The following is a 14,084-nucleotide window of genomic DNA, read 5'->3' on the forward strand; positions in this document are numbered from 1 at the left end:
ACTGTATCACTGTACTGGGTTACTGCATACTGTGCTGCATACTGTATCACTGTACTGGGTTACTGCATACTGTACTGCATACTGTATCACTGTACTGGGTTACTGCATACTGTGCTGCATACTGTATCACTGTACTGGGTTACTGCATACTGTGCTGCATACTGTATCACTGCACTGGGTTACTGCATACTGTGCTGCATACTGTATCACTGTACTGGGTGACTGCATACTGTATCACTGTATTGGGTTACTGCATACTGTGCTGCATACTGTATCACTGTACTGGGTTACTGCATACTGTGCTGCATACTGTATCACTGTACTGGGTTACTGCATACTGTGCTGCATACTGTATCACTGCACTGGGTTACTGCATACTGTGCTGCATACTGTATCACTGTACTGGGTGACTGCATACTGTATCACTGTATTGGGTTACTGCATACTGTATCACTGTACTGGGTTACTGCATACTGTATCACTGTACTGGGTGACTGCATACTGTATCACTGTATTGGGTTACTGCATACTGTACTGCATACTGTATCACTGTACTGGGTTACTGCATACTGTATCACTGTATTGGGTTACTGCATACTGTACTGCATACTGTATCACTGTACTGGGTTACTGCATACTGTATCACTGTACTGGGTTACTGCATACTGTATCACTGTACTGGGTTACTGCATGTTTTCCACATTAATAACGTCCTTTGAACTGAGAGAGAAAAAGGGAAATTGAGATTCAAATATTTTCATGTATGTAATAATACTATCATTGGATGTATGATTTAAAAGGTAACGTTATAATATGAGGAGTAAGGATCATGTCCCTCCCTGCTCCTCCTCCTCAGGCGTCCTCCTCCTCCTCCTCCTCCTCCTCCTCCTCCTCCTCCCCCCCGCGGGGAGGAGAAGCCGGCGCCGAGCGTCCGCCCGCCCCCCTCCGCTCCACTTCCTGTGATGCCGCGGCAGCCGCCGGCAGGCTCCGCCCCTAGCAACGAGTCGCCGGGGGCCAGCATCGGCGGCTTCCCCCTCAACTACCTGCAGAAGGCTGGCGTGTTCCTGCAGAAAATAGTCACAACTACAGGTACTACTACCACTACTACCACTACTACTACTACTACTACTACTACTAGTATTACTGCCACTGCTGCTATTAATAATAATAATACTAATACTACTCTACTACTACTCTACTACCTGGGGGTGGTAGCTCAGGAGGTAGAGCTGGTGGTCTAGTCATCTAAAGGTTGCTGGTTGGATCCCAGGCTCCCCCTCTAGCATGCTGTAGTGTCCTTGAGCAAGACACTTAACCCCTCATTGCTCCTGATGGCTGCGTCCATCGCTGTTTGAACAATTGTAAGTCGCTTTGGATAAAAGCGTTTGCTTAATGAAATGTAATGTAATGTAATGTAACACTACTACTAGTATACAATAACTGCTACACTACCACTCAATTCTACTACTACTACTACTACTACTACTACTAGTATACAGTAACGCTACATCACTACGACTACTACTACTACATAATAGAATGATTGAAATAGAATAGCTCATAAATACAATGTAAATTAAATAGAACAGGAGCTCAACAATATAAATGAAGTAGGATGGGTGCTTGCTGGTGTGTTCATTAATTGCCATGTTCTGTTTTCTCAGACATGGCCATTCATAAATATACACACATACATAAATATAAATGAAGTAGAATAGAGTAGTGTTTCCCAAAGTGTGGGCCGCGGACCCCTGATGCACCGCGCAGGTATCATTGACAATAAATAAATACAATAAAAATTTCATTTTCAGTTTTATAAAAGTATTTATGACAAAATACTGACATTTCAAGAAGTAATCAGTTGTTCTTCATTCATCTGACCCACTTTTGATCTGGATCGTATTGGAAACACTTAATCTTAGTGTCGTTGTTGATCAGAGTTGTGATTAAAAGTACTGTGCTGTATTGCTGTTCTGTTCGGTGTTACTGTATTGCTGTGTAGTACTGTTGTATACTGTTATGTAGATCTCCATACACACTTTATTCACATGCACTTTACTGCACAGATCTGTATATACAAATAGCCTATCCCAGATACATAAGTCTCCTCCCTTCTATTTTGTAGGCCCACTCTGGGTTATCTTTCTGAGTCTTACTTTATTTTATTGATATTATTCCTTTCACTAACTGCTTTACGTTGGAGGAGTCAGTTAGTTTCACTTAGTTGCTAGGTAGGAATTGGGTTAGATGTTGTGTTCGGTTTAGTACTTATTACATTACATTACATTGCATTTAGCAGACGCTTTTATCCAAAGCGACTTACAATTAATTGTGCATAATTGTGCATTATTGTGCATAATCTCTGGATACGTTGCAAAGACATTTCACTACATATATGTATGAAAGTGTGTACATGTATGAAAGTATGTATATGACAAATAAACCTCTTGAATCATTACGTCAACAAATTTTGCATGTGATTAGAATGTATTTATACGTCAATTTACAGCTAGTGTTTAACTCTATGTTTGGATTAGACAGTAGATTCTGGTACCTATAACCAGGGAGCGTGGTTCTCTTTTGTTTACTGTCATCTGAAATGCGCCACACGTTTGCCTTTACTTAAGCAATTTAACAAACTGGAACGTTGTCTTTGTACAGTTTCCTCTTAAAATATTGTAAAATAAAAATAGTATCATAAAAAACTTGATCTTGCTGCCAATGTTAAATAGTTAAGAATTTATGAATATTTTGAATGTGATTAATAACTGTTATAAAAGACGAAGCTGATTTTCATAAGTAGTAAATGATAAGTAATAAGTATTCAAATAGTACTTGTTTTTTATTACTAGCTTTCATAGATATTGTGGAAAAATATCTTCTGTACAAAAACATGTAAATTCCAATCGGTGCAGTTAGGGTGAGATTCTAACAGACACGGTGACATTACGACGGAGAAACCTTGTCAATCAATTTAACAATGTGAGATAAACACACAAAGAGAACTAAGACAGAAAATAATCAACTGGTCCTACAAGTTACTACTGTACAATCCTACAAGTGTGGGAGCAATCCTTTTTGTTCCCGGAAACCACATCGGGTAAAAATCAACTCGGGGTGACGAAATGGCACAAAGGATTTAAGGGAAACATGGAGCTTAAATACCAAAAAGCCATTCAAGCACCGAGGAGACGCCACCGGCGTCGTTCATATATGGACATGGTTTATACTGTACAACAGGCAGAATGGATGAGACCACATGGAGTGTTTTAAGAGTCTATAACCTTAGTAGCGGATCCGACAGGTGAGATAGCTACAGGTATCTACAGGTATCTACGGCTGTCTTTCACCTGATTGGTCAGTGGTTGACATCATGTGGTCTTTGCTGAAAAAACCCAAAAGCAGCCAGCTGCAGTGTTTTCAAAGAGCAGTGCCGATACATGGAGTTCTATGTAAAGTTCTAGTGACAGTTTGAGAAAAACACTTCCTGTGACCACGCCCAACATATTGAGTTTTACGTCACTCGGTAGTACATCAGGTCCCAAACCGTTCAACCGATTTTTCAATCCAACGACAGAAAGTTTCTCCTTCTTTCGGCCCCAATCCATCAACAACCAGCGGCGTCATTCAGCTTTTGGCTTTTTCCGACGTTACACTTTCTCGAAGGGAAACAAAAGCTTGTCCTGCCCTCTCTTCTCCCGCCTGCTGCTCCTCTTCCTCAGCGCGCCTCCTTTCCCTCCCTCCTCCTCCTCCTTCTCCTGCTGCTGCTGCTGCTGCTGCTGCATGTTCCGGGGCCACGACATGGCCAGAGCCCGGGCTGCGGACGGAGCTGGGGGGCCCTCGCTGACCGCCCCCTCCTCGTCGGAGGAAAGCCCGCCGGCGCCCTCTCCGTCCTGGGTGGGAGTCTGGCCGGAGACCCCGGCTCCTCCGGGGCCCGGGGCCCTCATCCCGTAGCGTTTTCGTAGACGCTCCCTGATCAGGAGGCCCTTCACCAGCAGAGTCCAGTTGGAGACGACTCGCTTCTCCCGCTTCTGGAAAACCAGGAGGAGATGAGACGCATCTGTTCATAGCAGAGGACACGACGTACCCGGCACAACAAATACTACTGCAAATACTACGCTGAGACGGAGGAGATCAAAACAATGACATCATCACTGAAATCCACACAAAATCTGATTTATATAGATGATGCAATGTTTTGACAGTCAGGAGGATTTTAAAATGGCTGCAGTCTGTCATGTTGCTTTGGAGCTCGTGGTTTTGTCAAATCATTCATGAATATTTTTGAACTCCAATGTCTTTACACTTCCACAAGTAATAACCATTATTCCACTTCCTATTCTGTGCTGCATGACTTCATTCATGATGACCTAACCCTGCTGTGCTCACACCTCCAAGATGATGCTTAATAATGCAAAGTATCATTATTTTGTCCTTTAAATCAATAGGAATTAATTAGCAACTTTTAAACAAGAAAATAAAACATTTATATATATATATATATATATATATATATATATATATATATATATATATATATATATCAGATTTACAATTTAAACATTGCCCTTCCTCACACACACACACACACACACACACACACACACACACACACACACACACACACACACACACACACACACACACACACACACACACACACCTCTTTTTCTTTCTGCTTCTGAAGCTCCTGGTCCTCCAACCAAGCCGCTCTGAGGATCTCCTCATGCTCCTCACACACAACATAGCCATCAGTCCTGAAACACACACACACACACACACACACACACACACACACACACACACACACACACACACACACACACACACACACACACACACACACACACACACACACACACACAGACACACACACAGACACACACACACAGACAGAGGTTTAAAAAGCTCTTCCCATCAAGCAGCCTTCCTTCCTTCCTTCCTTCCTTCCTTCTCAGCGGGGCCAGCTGGTCGTCTTACACGGCGTGGGAGTAACCTCCGTGGAAGTCGAAGCCGGTGACCGCAGGGGCTGCGTCCAGGTTCAGTTTCCGGGCCACGCGGTTCAGGTTGGGCAGGCGGACGTGCAGGCATCCCAGCGGTAACATGCAAGGCTTGAAGAGGTAGACGTTGCCGTAGTGGTTTCGGGGAACCTGCCCAGAGGGAGACACCGTGCAGAAGTCACTCTGAGCTCAGCTATGCAAAGGGCCACGCTGGAGCAGTGCATGATGGGAAACAGGGCCGCATGAAGGCCTTCACTCTTCATGCTTCCTTAGTTTACTTTAACGCCGGCACTAGTTACTAAAACACGCTGGGGTTGGTAAAGCCCGGGTAAGCGGTCCTTCCAACGGGCCACCAGTAGAACTGGGCGGAGATAAGATTTGGGAAAACATTTATAAAAAAACTGAATATGACCCAGTGACAGAGCACGACAAACAACTTCATTCATTGTTTGGATTGAATTCAGTTCAGGAAAAACCTTCCTCCATAGTTTAGAACTCAAACAGAACCCCGTAAGACATGGTGCCCCTCCATCTCCACCAGAGAACTGGAGGCGGAGGAGCTTTTTAAACGACTTGAACCCGGACACTCGCTCGCCTTTCCGTCCACGGCCAGAGGAGGCTGGTATTCCTCCGTCTGCCACTCCCCAAAAAGAGGAAGATCCTTCTCTTCCTTCTGCTCCGTCATCATCCTGGCCTTACGGGAACGGTTGGAGAAGCCCTTCACCATCTGCAGGACGAAAACAAGGCGCACACTCTAACCACCGCAGGTGATAAAACATGACAACCCCGTCTCCTGGCTGTGTCACACAACACTCTCATGTAGGTTTGGTGAATCGTGTTCATACGGTTGAAAACACGTTAGTAGGAAAGGAAAACATCAACCAACAGCGAAGAGTTATGACAGATGGCGTCACCTTGTACGGCTGCTCCGTCAGCCTGACGGTGCGAGCCTCCTTCAGCCACGTGTCTCTGGAGTGCAGCGTGTGAATGCAATCCCTGTAAAACAGGAGTTAAACACTTAAAAAAACATCTTTAATCTCACGTTACGATTCACGGCTGTCAAAAGTTCTGGCAGATCCGCGAAAAGGCTGAAAATGTCTTTGAAACATTTTTATTTGGTTATTTTAAGCATATTACCAAGTTTGTGAAAATGACAGAAAGTTCCACTGTATATAATAATAATAATAATAATAATAATAATAATAAAATTAAAAGAAATGTATTAACTTTTTTACATCTATTCATTCATTATTAATATTAAAATATCATTATAATTAATAAAATACGTGGTAATATAAATATATATACAAATATTATTTACAAAAAATATTGTAATGATATTTATTATTATATTTTTTGTAAATAATATTTGAATATTTCATCAATATATTAATTAGTGCATTACTACATAAATCATACCCCAGGGCCCTCCCACATATGGCAATATTTTATTTTGAAATAAATTGGGAAACTGTTGCGACGGTCTTCAACTAGTCAATGAACTAGTAAGGCAAAACTAAAAGTATGTCAAATCAACTCCCTGACATTTTGAATGAAGCTTTTCTGGTATAAGCTCAGTATGGAATGTCTGCCATGTTGTTGTGGTTGACTGACCTGGAGTAAACAGGCTCCCCCCTGCAGTAGCCCAGAACAGCCGCAGTGAGGGGGTAGAGTGCCTCATACTTGAGCAGGTGTCTCTTCAGGGCGTACAGAGGATGGTTCTTATATTGGGACACGGTGGTGGGCAGCGGCTTGTCCAGCAGCCTGGCTTGGAGCTGAGACACAGACACGGTTTAGGTGATCTTCATTCTTGTCACAATTATTCCCTCGTTTTGAATGATTTGAGAAGACTGTAATCATTTTGTAGCTCGGTTAAGACATGACACGTTTCCATCCAACTGTCAAAATAATATTATACAATGTTAGAAATGTTGAAATGAACAGAATGCGAATTAGGTGAGTTTACAGTTGGTTTGAGACAAATCAACCAAATGTTGATGTTCTAATGTTGTCACTGTCAATAGAAAATGCTTCGGGAATATGTATTATGACAGTTATCAGCTTATCCTGGGATAGTTGGAAAAAATGAACAAATAACTAGTAAATTACAATTAATTGTATGACAATGGTATTAATGGTAAACTGAAATGTCACGGTTGCGATTTCATGATCAATGGCAACGGCAGCGTGTGGCTGACATGGAAGGAAACCAGGGAGGTATCAGTGTGTGTGCGTGTGCTCAGCTGTCTCACCTCTTTCTCCTCCCTGGCGTCCCTCTCGTCCTCCTGCTTCAGGAAGGGCTGCAGCGTCTCCTCCCACCACTCCTCATCCACCCTCCTTCTCCTGGACGATGTCATCCAGGTGGGGTCGTACTTCCTGCCCAGGTCCTTCAGGTGCCCCTCACCATCCACCGACACCACGTACGTCACGGGCACCGTTGCATTCTGGGAGCAGAGCTGCGGCCTCCCCACACCGTGCTCCACATCCACGCAGACCCATGAAGCGCTCTTCTCCACGTACACCTCCAGCCACTCGTCTGTCCCGGCACCACCTTTCCTTTTCCTCCTTTTGCCCTCTTCTTCTTCTCGTCTCTCCTCCTCTCCTTGCTCCCACTCTTCTTCTTCTTCTTCTTCTTCTTTCTTCTTTATTCCTCCACCGCTCTTCTTCTTTGGTGGTGCCGCGTCACCGCTTTTCGTTTTGACTTTGTTCCCTCCCTTCGGACTCCTCCACTTCCTGCGTTCAGCCTCAAACTCGGAATCGTCACTCTCATCTTCGCTCACCCCCTGAAAGACCTCCCCCTCGCTAAACTCCTCCCCCTCACCAAGCCCCTCCCCCTCGCTGTTGCTCTCCTCCTTGTAGCTGACCTTCGAGGCGACGCTGCGACGCTTTGCGTTCTTCGGTCTCTGCCCTACTGACTTCACAGGCCTCTCTTCTTCTTCTTCTTCTTCTTCCTCCTTTTCCTCTTCTGCTGTTCCCCTCTTTTTCGCCCTCTTTCCAGCCCTGTCTCCCCTGCTCCTCCCATCAGGGGCAGCAGCTCTCTTGGCTCCAGGGGAGACCTTGGTTCCTGAAGAAGGCTCCTTGGAGGCATTCTGGCCAGCAGGGCTCTTCCTGAGGGGGCCAGTGCTTTGAGAGCTTTTACCCTGAGGAAAGATAGGATAAGATTTTGGCCCTTTGGTGATTCCTTTTGACATTTACTATTTGCCTGGAAGACTTATTTACTCATTTATTTTGGAATCAATGCATAAAACTTTGCAGAGAGGTCTGAAATATTTGTTTTTGCCAAGGCATAGAGGTTAATGAGTTTGACTTCGATAGATGATCAGTACCTTGGCAGGTGGGAGTTTCAGGGAAACTGGCTGCAAAGAAAGGACCAATCGGCAGAAGAGTTGCAGAGACCTCAGGACCAATAGAAACAACTGCAGGAAACACAATATGGCCAATGGTCAAAGGTCATTGCCAAGACACCTGTCCTGCTGTGTTTGGTATTACATTCTATTATTCTGCGTTAGATTCTCTTCTGTTTTATTCTAAAGCATCGTGCAGCAGTTCAGTTGTGTCATAATTGAAACAGACTGTAATGTATTCTTCTGCAGTGTATACAGACTACTATGGAGGTAATATGTATACAGTATATACTATAGTTAGTAGTCTATATTAGTAATTTATCTCAGTTTACATGAGTAGTTTATCTCACATAGGTCATTTCTTGGTGGTCTTTGGCAGAGAGACTGGCCAGCCGTCTCTCCAACAGGGCCCGCGGGTCCGAGTGCTCCTCACGTGGAAGACTGGGGTTCAGGGTGAACGTGCGCCCAAACCTGGAGAAGAGGTTAATTCGTTAACAGCTTAATAATACGTATCGATTTGAGTTAAAAAACGCAAACAAACAAACCATGCGAGTAGTCCGGAGAGGTAGTTGTGGTCGATGCGGTCCTTGGCCACCACGGTGAAGTGGGTCGGCAGGAGGGATAGAGTGATGGCCAGCAGGTCCAAGTTGCTGCACAATCGGTTCCGGAACATCCCGCTGGCTATCAGGCACATCAGGTGGACCTGGAGGACCCATCAGCAGCCAGGAATACAAATAAGCAGGCGGTCAGCGTTCAACTTTCTGTCTGTCTGTTTCTGAACCAAGCTGGTGAGCGAGTGAGTTTACATTAACTTGAATGAGCCGATCATAATCTGGTTAACTGTCATGTAAACCCTGAGTTAAGCTTGAAATCGGCATAAGCACAACCCGATTAACAGACCTGGATTTCTCCTCAATCATTTTATTTGTGGCTTGTAAACACCTTAACCTGGATATGATCGGTGTCCTCAAAAAGTGCACGTGCCACAAAAACCCAGTTATTCTGCTGCATGGATTTGACCTGGAAAGATTTGTTTGGGTAGATAAACAACATACAACATGGCAACCGCTGGTAAACACGCCTATCTTTGGCCAGAAAGTAAGAGCGTTTTTGTGTCGAGTTTGATGGGGGGGTTAAATATAAAAAGAAATCTGGATAGGTGCAAGAAGTGAGCATATTGAAGAATGTGCCTGAGAACATGGTCAGCGGAGGTTTTTCCCGGACGGTATCAACGACCGGGCTACGCCACTTACTATGTACACAGGCTTTTTCAGTAATCCCATATTACCCATATTATCCCATATTATTACATTTCACTGCATATATGTATGGAAGTATGTATATGTATGTGACAAATAAAAATCTTGAATCTGAATCATTATTCTAAATGCATGTAAACACCCTAATATTGAGCTTAAACAGGGTATTGAGTGCATGTAAACGTGATTGAGTTTCTACCTTGTGTGTGTCCACCAGCAGGTCTTTGTTAAAGCGGTTGACCATCCGTCTGAGGTAGGCTTCAAACTCCATTTTCCTTTTCTCCCTGACCAATCAGAAACCGTTATTAATAAGCAGTTACTAAAACAGGAAAACACAGAAACATTAAAACAATTTATTCCAAACATATGCACACACACTCACCCCTGCACTGCTACTTACATACTGTATATAAAGTTTCTCTACAACTCACTTTTTCTGCCTCCTGCGCAGGAGGTCCGGAGTCTCGATCTCAATCTCCACGGACTGGGAGGGGAGGACTGGTTCAGCTGGACCCAGGGGCGCAGAGAGTTCTGCGCGCGCGCGCACACACACACACACACACACACACACACACACACACACACACACACACACACACACACACACACACACACACACACACACACACACACACACACACACACACACACACACACACACACACTTACTTTCTGGTTCTAAAGATTTCCTCCATCATATTGTTGTGATCATTTGATTTATCTTTGGAATTAAAACAAGAAACAATCTTGAAGAATGCCCTACACAAAGTTTTAAGTGGCTAAAATAATTTGCCCTTCTCTTACCTTCCACCTCTTCCCAGTCATCTTCCTCACTCTCATCCTCTTCCTCATTCTGCTCTTCCTTCAACTGCATTTCTGTGGGAACTGTCTTGACATAACCCTCTTCTACCTCTTCCTTTTTCGAGGGAGAATGGAAGTATTTGCTGGTGGTGGAAGTTGTGGTTTTAGAAGTGGAGTGCGATGTCGACCTCACCTTCCTCTGGATCGGCTCCTCTTCCTCTACAATACCGTTATCTGTGGATGCAGACGGCAACTGGATGAGTTGTGACAGTGGGGCTAGGGGATGATTATACTCACTGAGCACTTTATTAGGAACACATGTACTCCTACTTATTCCTGCCATACCTAATCATACAATCGTGTGCCAGCAGTGCAATGCATCAAATCATGCAGATACGGGTTCAGCAGCTTCAGTTAATGTTCACATCATCCATCAGAACGGGGAAACAATGTGATGTCCGTGTTTCCCACCGTGGCATGATGGTTGGTGCCAGACGGGCTGGTTTGAGTATTTCTGTAACTGTTGATCACCTGGGATTTTCACGCACAACAGTCTCTCGAGTTTAGAAACGGGTGCGTGAAAACAAAAAACATCCAGTGAGCGGCCGTTTTGCAGACGGGAACGCCTTGTTGATGAGAGAGGTCAACGGAGACCGGCCAGACTAGTTGGAGCTGACAGAAAGGCTACGTCACTCAGATGAGCGCTTTGCACCATGTGGTGAAAAGAACAACATCTCAACACAACACGTGGAACCTTGAGGCGGATGGACGACAACAGCAGAACCACGTCGGGTTCCACCTCAGTCAGTCAAGAACAGGAAGCAGAGGCTGCAGTGGGCTCAGGCTCCCAAAACTGGACAGTTGAAGACTGGAAAAACATGGCCTGGTCTGATCAATCTCCTTTTCCACTGAGGCTCACAGAAGTCAGGGTCAGAATTTGGCACCAACAGCATGAATCCATGGACCCCACCTGCCTCGTGTCAACAGTCCAGGCTGGTGGCCATGGTGTAAAGGTAAGGGAATTTTTTTCTTGGTACACTTTGGGCTCGTTAATACTCATCAATCATCGCTTGAACGCTACAGTCTATTTGAGTGTTGATGTGGACCATGGGCAACCCTCATGGCCACACCCATATTCGCTTGAACGCTACAGTCTATTTGAGTGTTGATGTGGACCATGGGCAACCCTCATGGCCACACCCATATTCTAATGGATACTTCCAGTATGATGAAGCACCATGTCACAAAGCAAAAACAGTCTTAGTCACCGGACCTGAATCCAACAGAACACCTTTTGGATGTGATAGAACGGGAGATTTGCAGCATGGATGTGCAGCTGACAAATCTGCAGGAATTGCAAGACGCAATCATGTCAACATGGAGCAGAATCTGAAAGGAATGTTTCCAACACCTTGTGGAATCCACGCCAAGAAGAATCCCAGCTGTTTTTAGAGCAAAGGGAGGCCCCGCCCACTTTTAGTAAGGTGTTCCTAAAAAAGTGCTCAGTGAGTGTATATTATCACTTATGTACTTTGACGTAGAAACACTGTCATACTGTGATACATTATTATGCTCTATATTGAATTTGACAAGAACGTATGATTTATCGTGGTACGAGGTCTAAAATATTAGAGGGAACTTGATTTGAAATGTAGGGCTTTCTTCTGATACTGTAGCATGATCTAAATTACCATATAGCTCGATGTAATAAAAGCCAGCTTGATTATTTGACATGTGATTGTGAATACACAAGCAAATATGAAGCATGCTAATTACTTTCTTACATTACAATGAGTACATGATAATGATTTTTAAATATACATTTTCAAACTGTAGCCTACACATGAATGAAAGGCTTTTGGGCCCAATTCAATCTAATGTCTTAAATGCTGTCACCGTGGTGGTTTACATTGCTGTCATATTGGTGGTGATTCTCTTTTAAATGTATATTTTGGGTAAAAGCAAAAATTCTGAATTTATGCTGTTTTACTGTTCATATTAAATCATCGTCTGACCAGCGATGGACACTCGTCCCCAGGCGCGTCCACGTATGCTGCCCACTTCTCCTGGCTGTGGTCCCGGAGGAAGGGAAGCCAGGATGGGTTAAATGCAGAGGAACCATTTCACCGGCCACCATCCAAAGCGTGTGTGTGTGCGCAAGCATGTGTTGTGGTGTGGTGTGTTGTGTGACAAATAAAGATTGTTTCTGGGTTGTTGTTTTTTTAAATCATACGCTTATTACACTTAAACAATGCATGTTATTTTCAGCGCAGATAAGCTTATGTCTTACACACTGACTAGTCGACAGGCACTTCAAGACACTTGACACGTTTTCCTGTTGATCGACTCCATCAACCAAGCACATGACTCACCCTGCTGCACCTGCAGACTCACTTCCATCACCTGATAAACAAGAGAGTCAAATGACCCCGAATCGTAGCTTCAACTTTACCACATGTTTGACTTTACTCTGGTGGAGAGAAAAAGAGTACAAGTGCCTTGTTCGGGAATTTAAGTAAAATTATATTCAGATTCAGAGATTTTATTTTAGCTTTATTCCACTGCATTTGAATGCAATTACCTATGTTTTTTTATGTATTACATATATAACAGTTATTTTACCTTACACTGATTCATATTCCTAAATGACTATGACACCACCTATACTGTTTTTGTTTTAATTGTAATCAAGATATGCATGGGAATTGATCTGCATTAAAAACATACAGTAGTACTTCAGTAAGTATTATAAGCCCTGTTATATCGGGGCACTGGATATGACAAGTACTTCTACTTTTAATAATTGAAGTGCTATATTTAAGAGCAAGTACTTGAATGCTTCCACTTAAGTAGAAATGTCAACGTGGTACTTTCATGTTTACTAGAGAGACGGAGAGACACACGCTTTTACTTTGAGAGCAAAAGCAGGCCCTATCCAGTATTAGTACAGTGTTCCTAATAAAGTGCTCAGTGAGGGTATATTAACAATTATGTACTGTGATGTAAACACACACACACACACATATATATTTGAAAAGGTCTTTCCATTAAACGTCACTTATAAGTGGGAGTGGAAGTAGTAGTAAAAGTAGAAATGGGTGAATAAATAATTGGGGATAACAGTGGGATCATTTCATACCTGGTAGTTTCTTGGCTTTGCAGCCCGCTCTGCTCGGCTCTGCCTTGACCCGCTTCTCTTTCTTCACCCCGCTCTCCGCAGCTGCCTTTCCAGCTTCTCTTCGCTTAGCCATGGCAACTCCTGCTGCTGACGTCCGTGAACGGGAATGACGTTATTTCGCGTGAAGGACGACGCTCGGATAGTTGCCTCTGCCCACGTCAAGTTGTGCCCGATCAGGAAACGGCTGCGTCGGTCAACACCGTGCGGAGACTCTTTCATAACGGCGCACACGTAACGCAACGTGCGCCGCCATTGTTGTTATGGGGAGGCGACCCGCGACGTCACTTCCGCCTCCGCAGTGTGCGTAACCCCGTAATAGTAACGTAACCCTGAACCCTGACCACCACTGCCCTGTGTTGTGTTTCCTGTAACCTGTAATCCTCTAACCCTAGCGGGTAATATGTATGAAAAACTGCACTAGACACCCTGTGTAAAACAGGGTTATTCAACAATAGCAGTGAGTGCAGCGCGCGCTATAGTACTGTATACCCACTGTAGAACC

The 14,084-nt window shown here is 44.1% G+C and overlaps 1 protein-coding gene across 1 annotated transcript; it reads right to left on the reverse strand.

Annotated features, from left to right (window-relative positions):
* Positions 1-1,872: 1,872 nt before the first annotated feature.
* On the reverse strand, positions 1,873-13,818 carry xpc (xeroderma pigmentosum, complementation group C). The gene is made up of 14 exons (XM_080014471.1): positions 13,544-13,818; positions 10,408-10,638; positions 10,035-10,134; positions 9,803-9,887; positions 8,890-9,047; positions 8,695-8,815; positions 8,327-8,416; positions 7,253-8,140; positions 6,615-6,775; positions 5,915-5,996; positions 5,596-5,727; positions 4,981-5,150; positions 4,664-4,757; positions 1,873-4,031 (listed from the first exon to the last, which is right to left on the reverse strand). The coding sequence occupies exons 1-14, from the start codon at positions 13,653-13,655 to the stop codon at positions 3,651-3,653; spliced, it is 2,805 nt and encodes a 934-aa protein (XP_079870597.1). The 5' UTR covers positions 13,656-13,818; the 3' UTR covers positions 1,873-3,650.
* Between the last annotated feature and the right edge of the window lie 266 nt (positions 13,819-14,084).

Source organism: Zeus faber (genome assembly GCF_960531495.2).
Source record: "Zeus faber genome assembly, chromosome: 15".
Lineage (NCBI taxonomy): Eukaryota > Metazoa > Chordata > Actinopteri > Zeiformes > Zeidae > Zeus > Zeus faber.

Excerpts from the sequence above, each read along its gene's own strand:
- xpc (XM_080014471.1), bottom strand. The coding sequence starts at position 13,655 with ATGGCTAAGCGAAGAGAAGCTGGAAAGGCAGCTGCGGAGAGCGGGGTG. Across the intron at positions 9,888-10,034 it reads CTGCGCAGGAGGCAGAAAAA|GGAGAAAAGGAAAATGGAGT; the intron begins GTGAGTTGTAGA and ends CTGATTGGTCAG. Across the intron at positions 6,776-7,252 it reads ACGCCAGGGAGGAGAAAGAG|CTCCAAGCCAGGCTGCTGGA; the intron begins GTGAGACAGCTG and ends TCTGTGTCTCAG.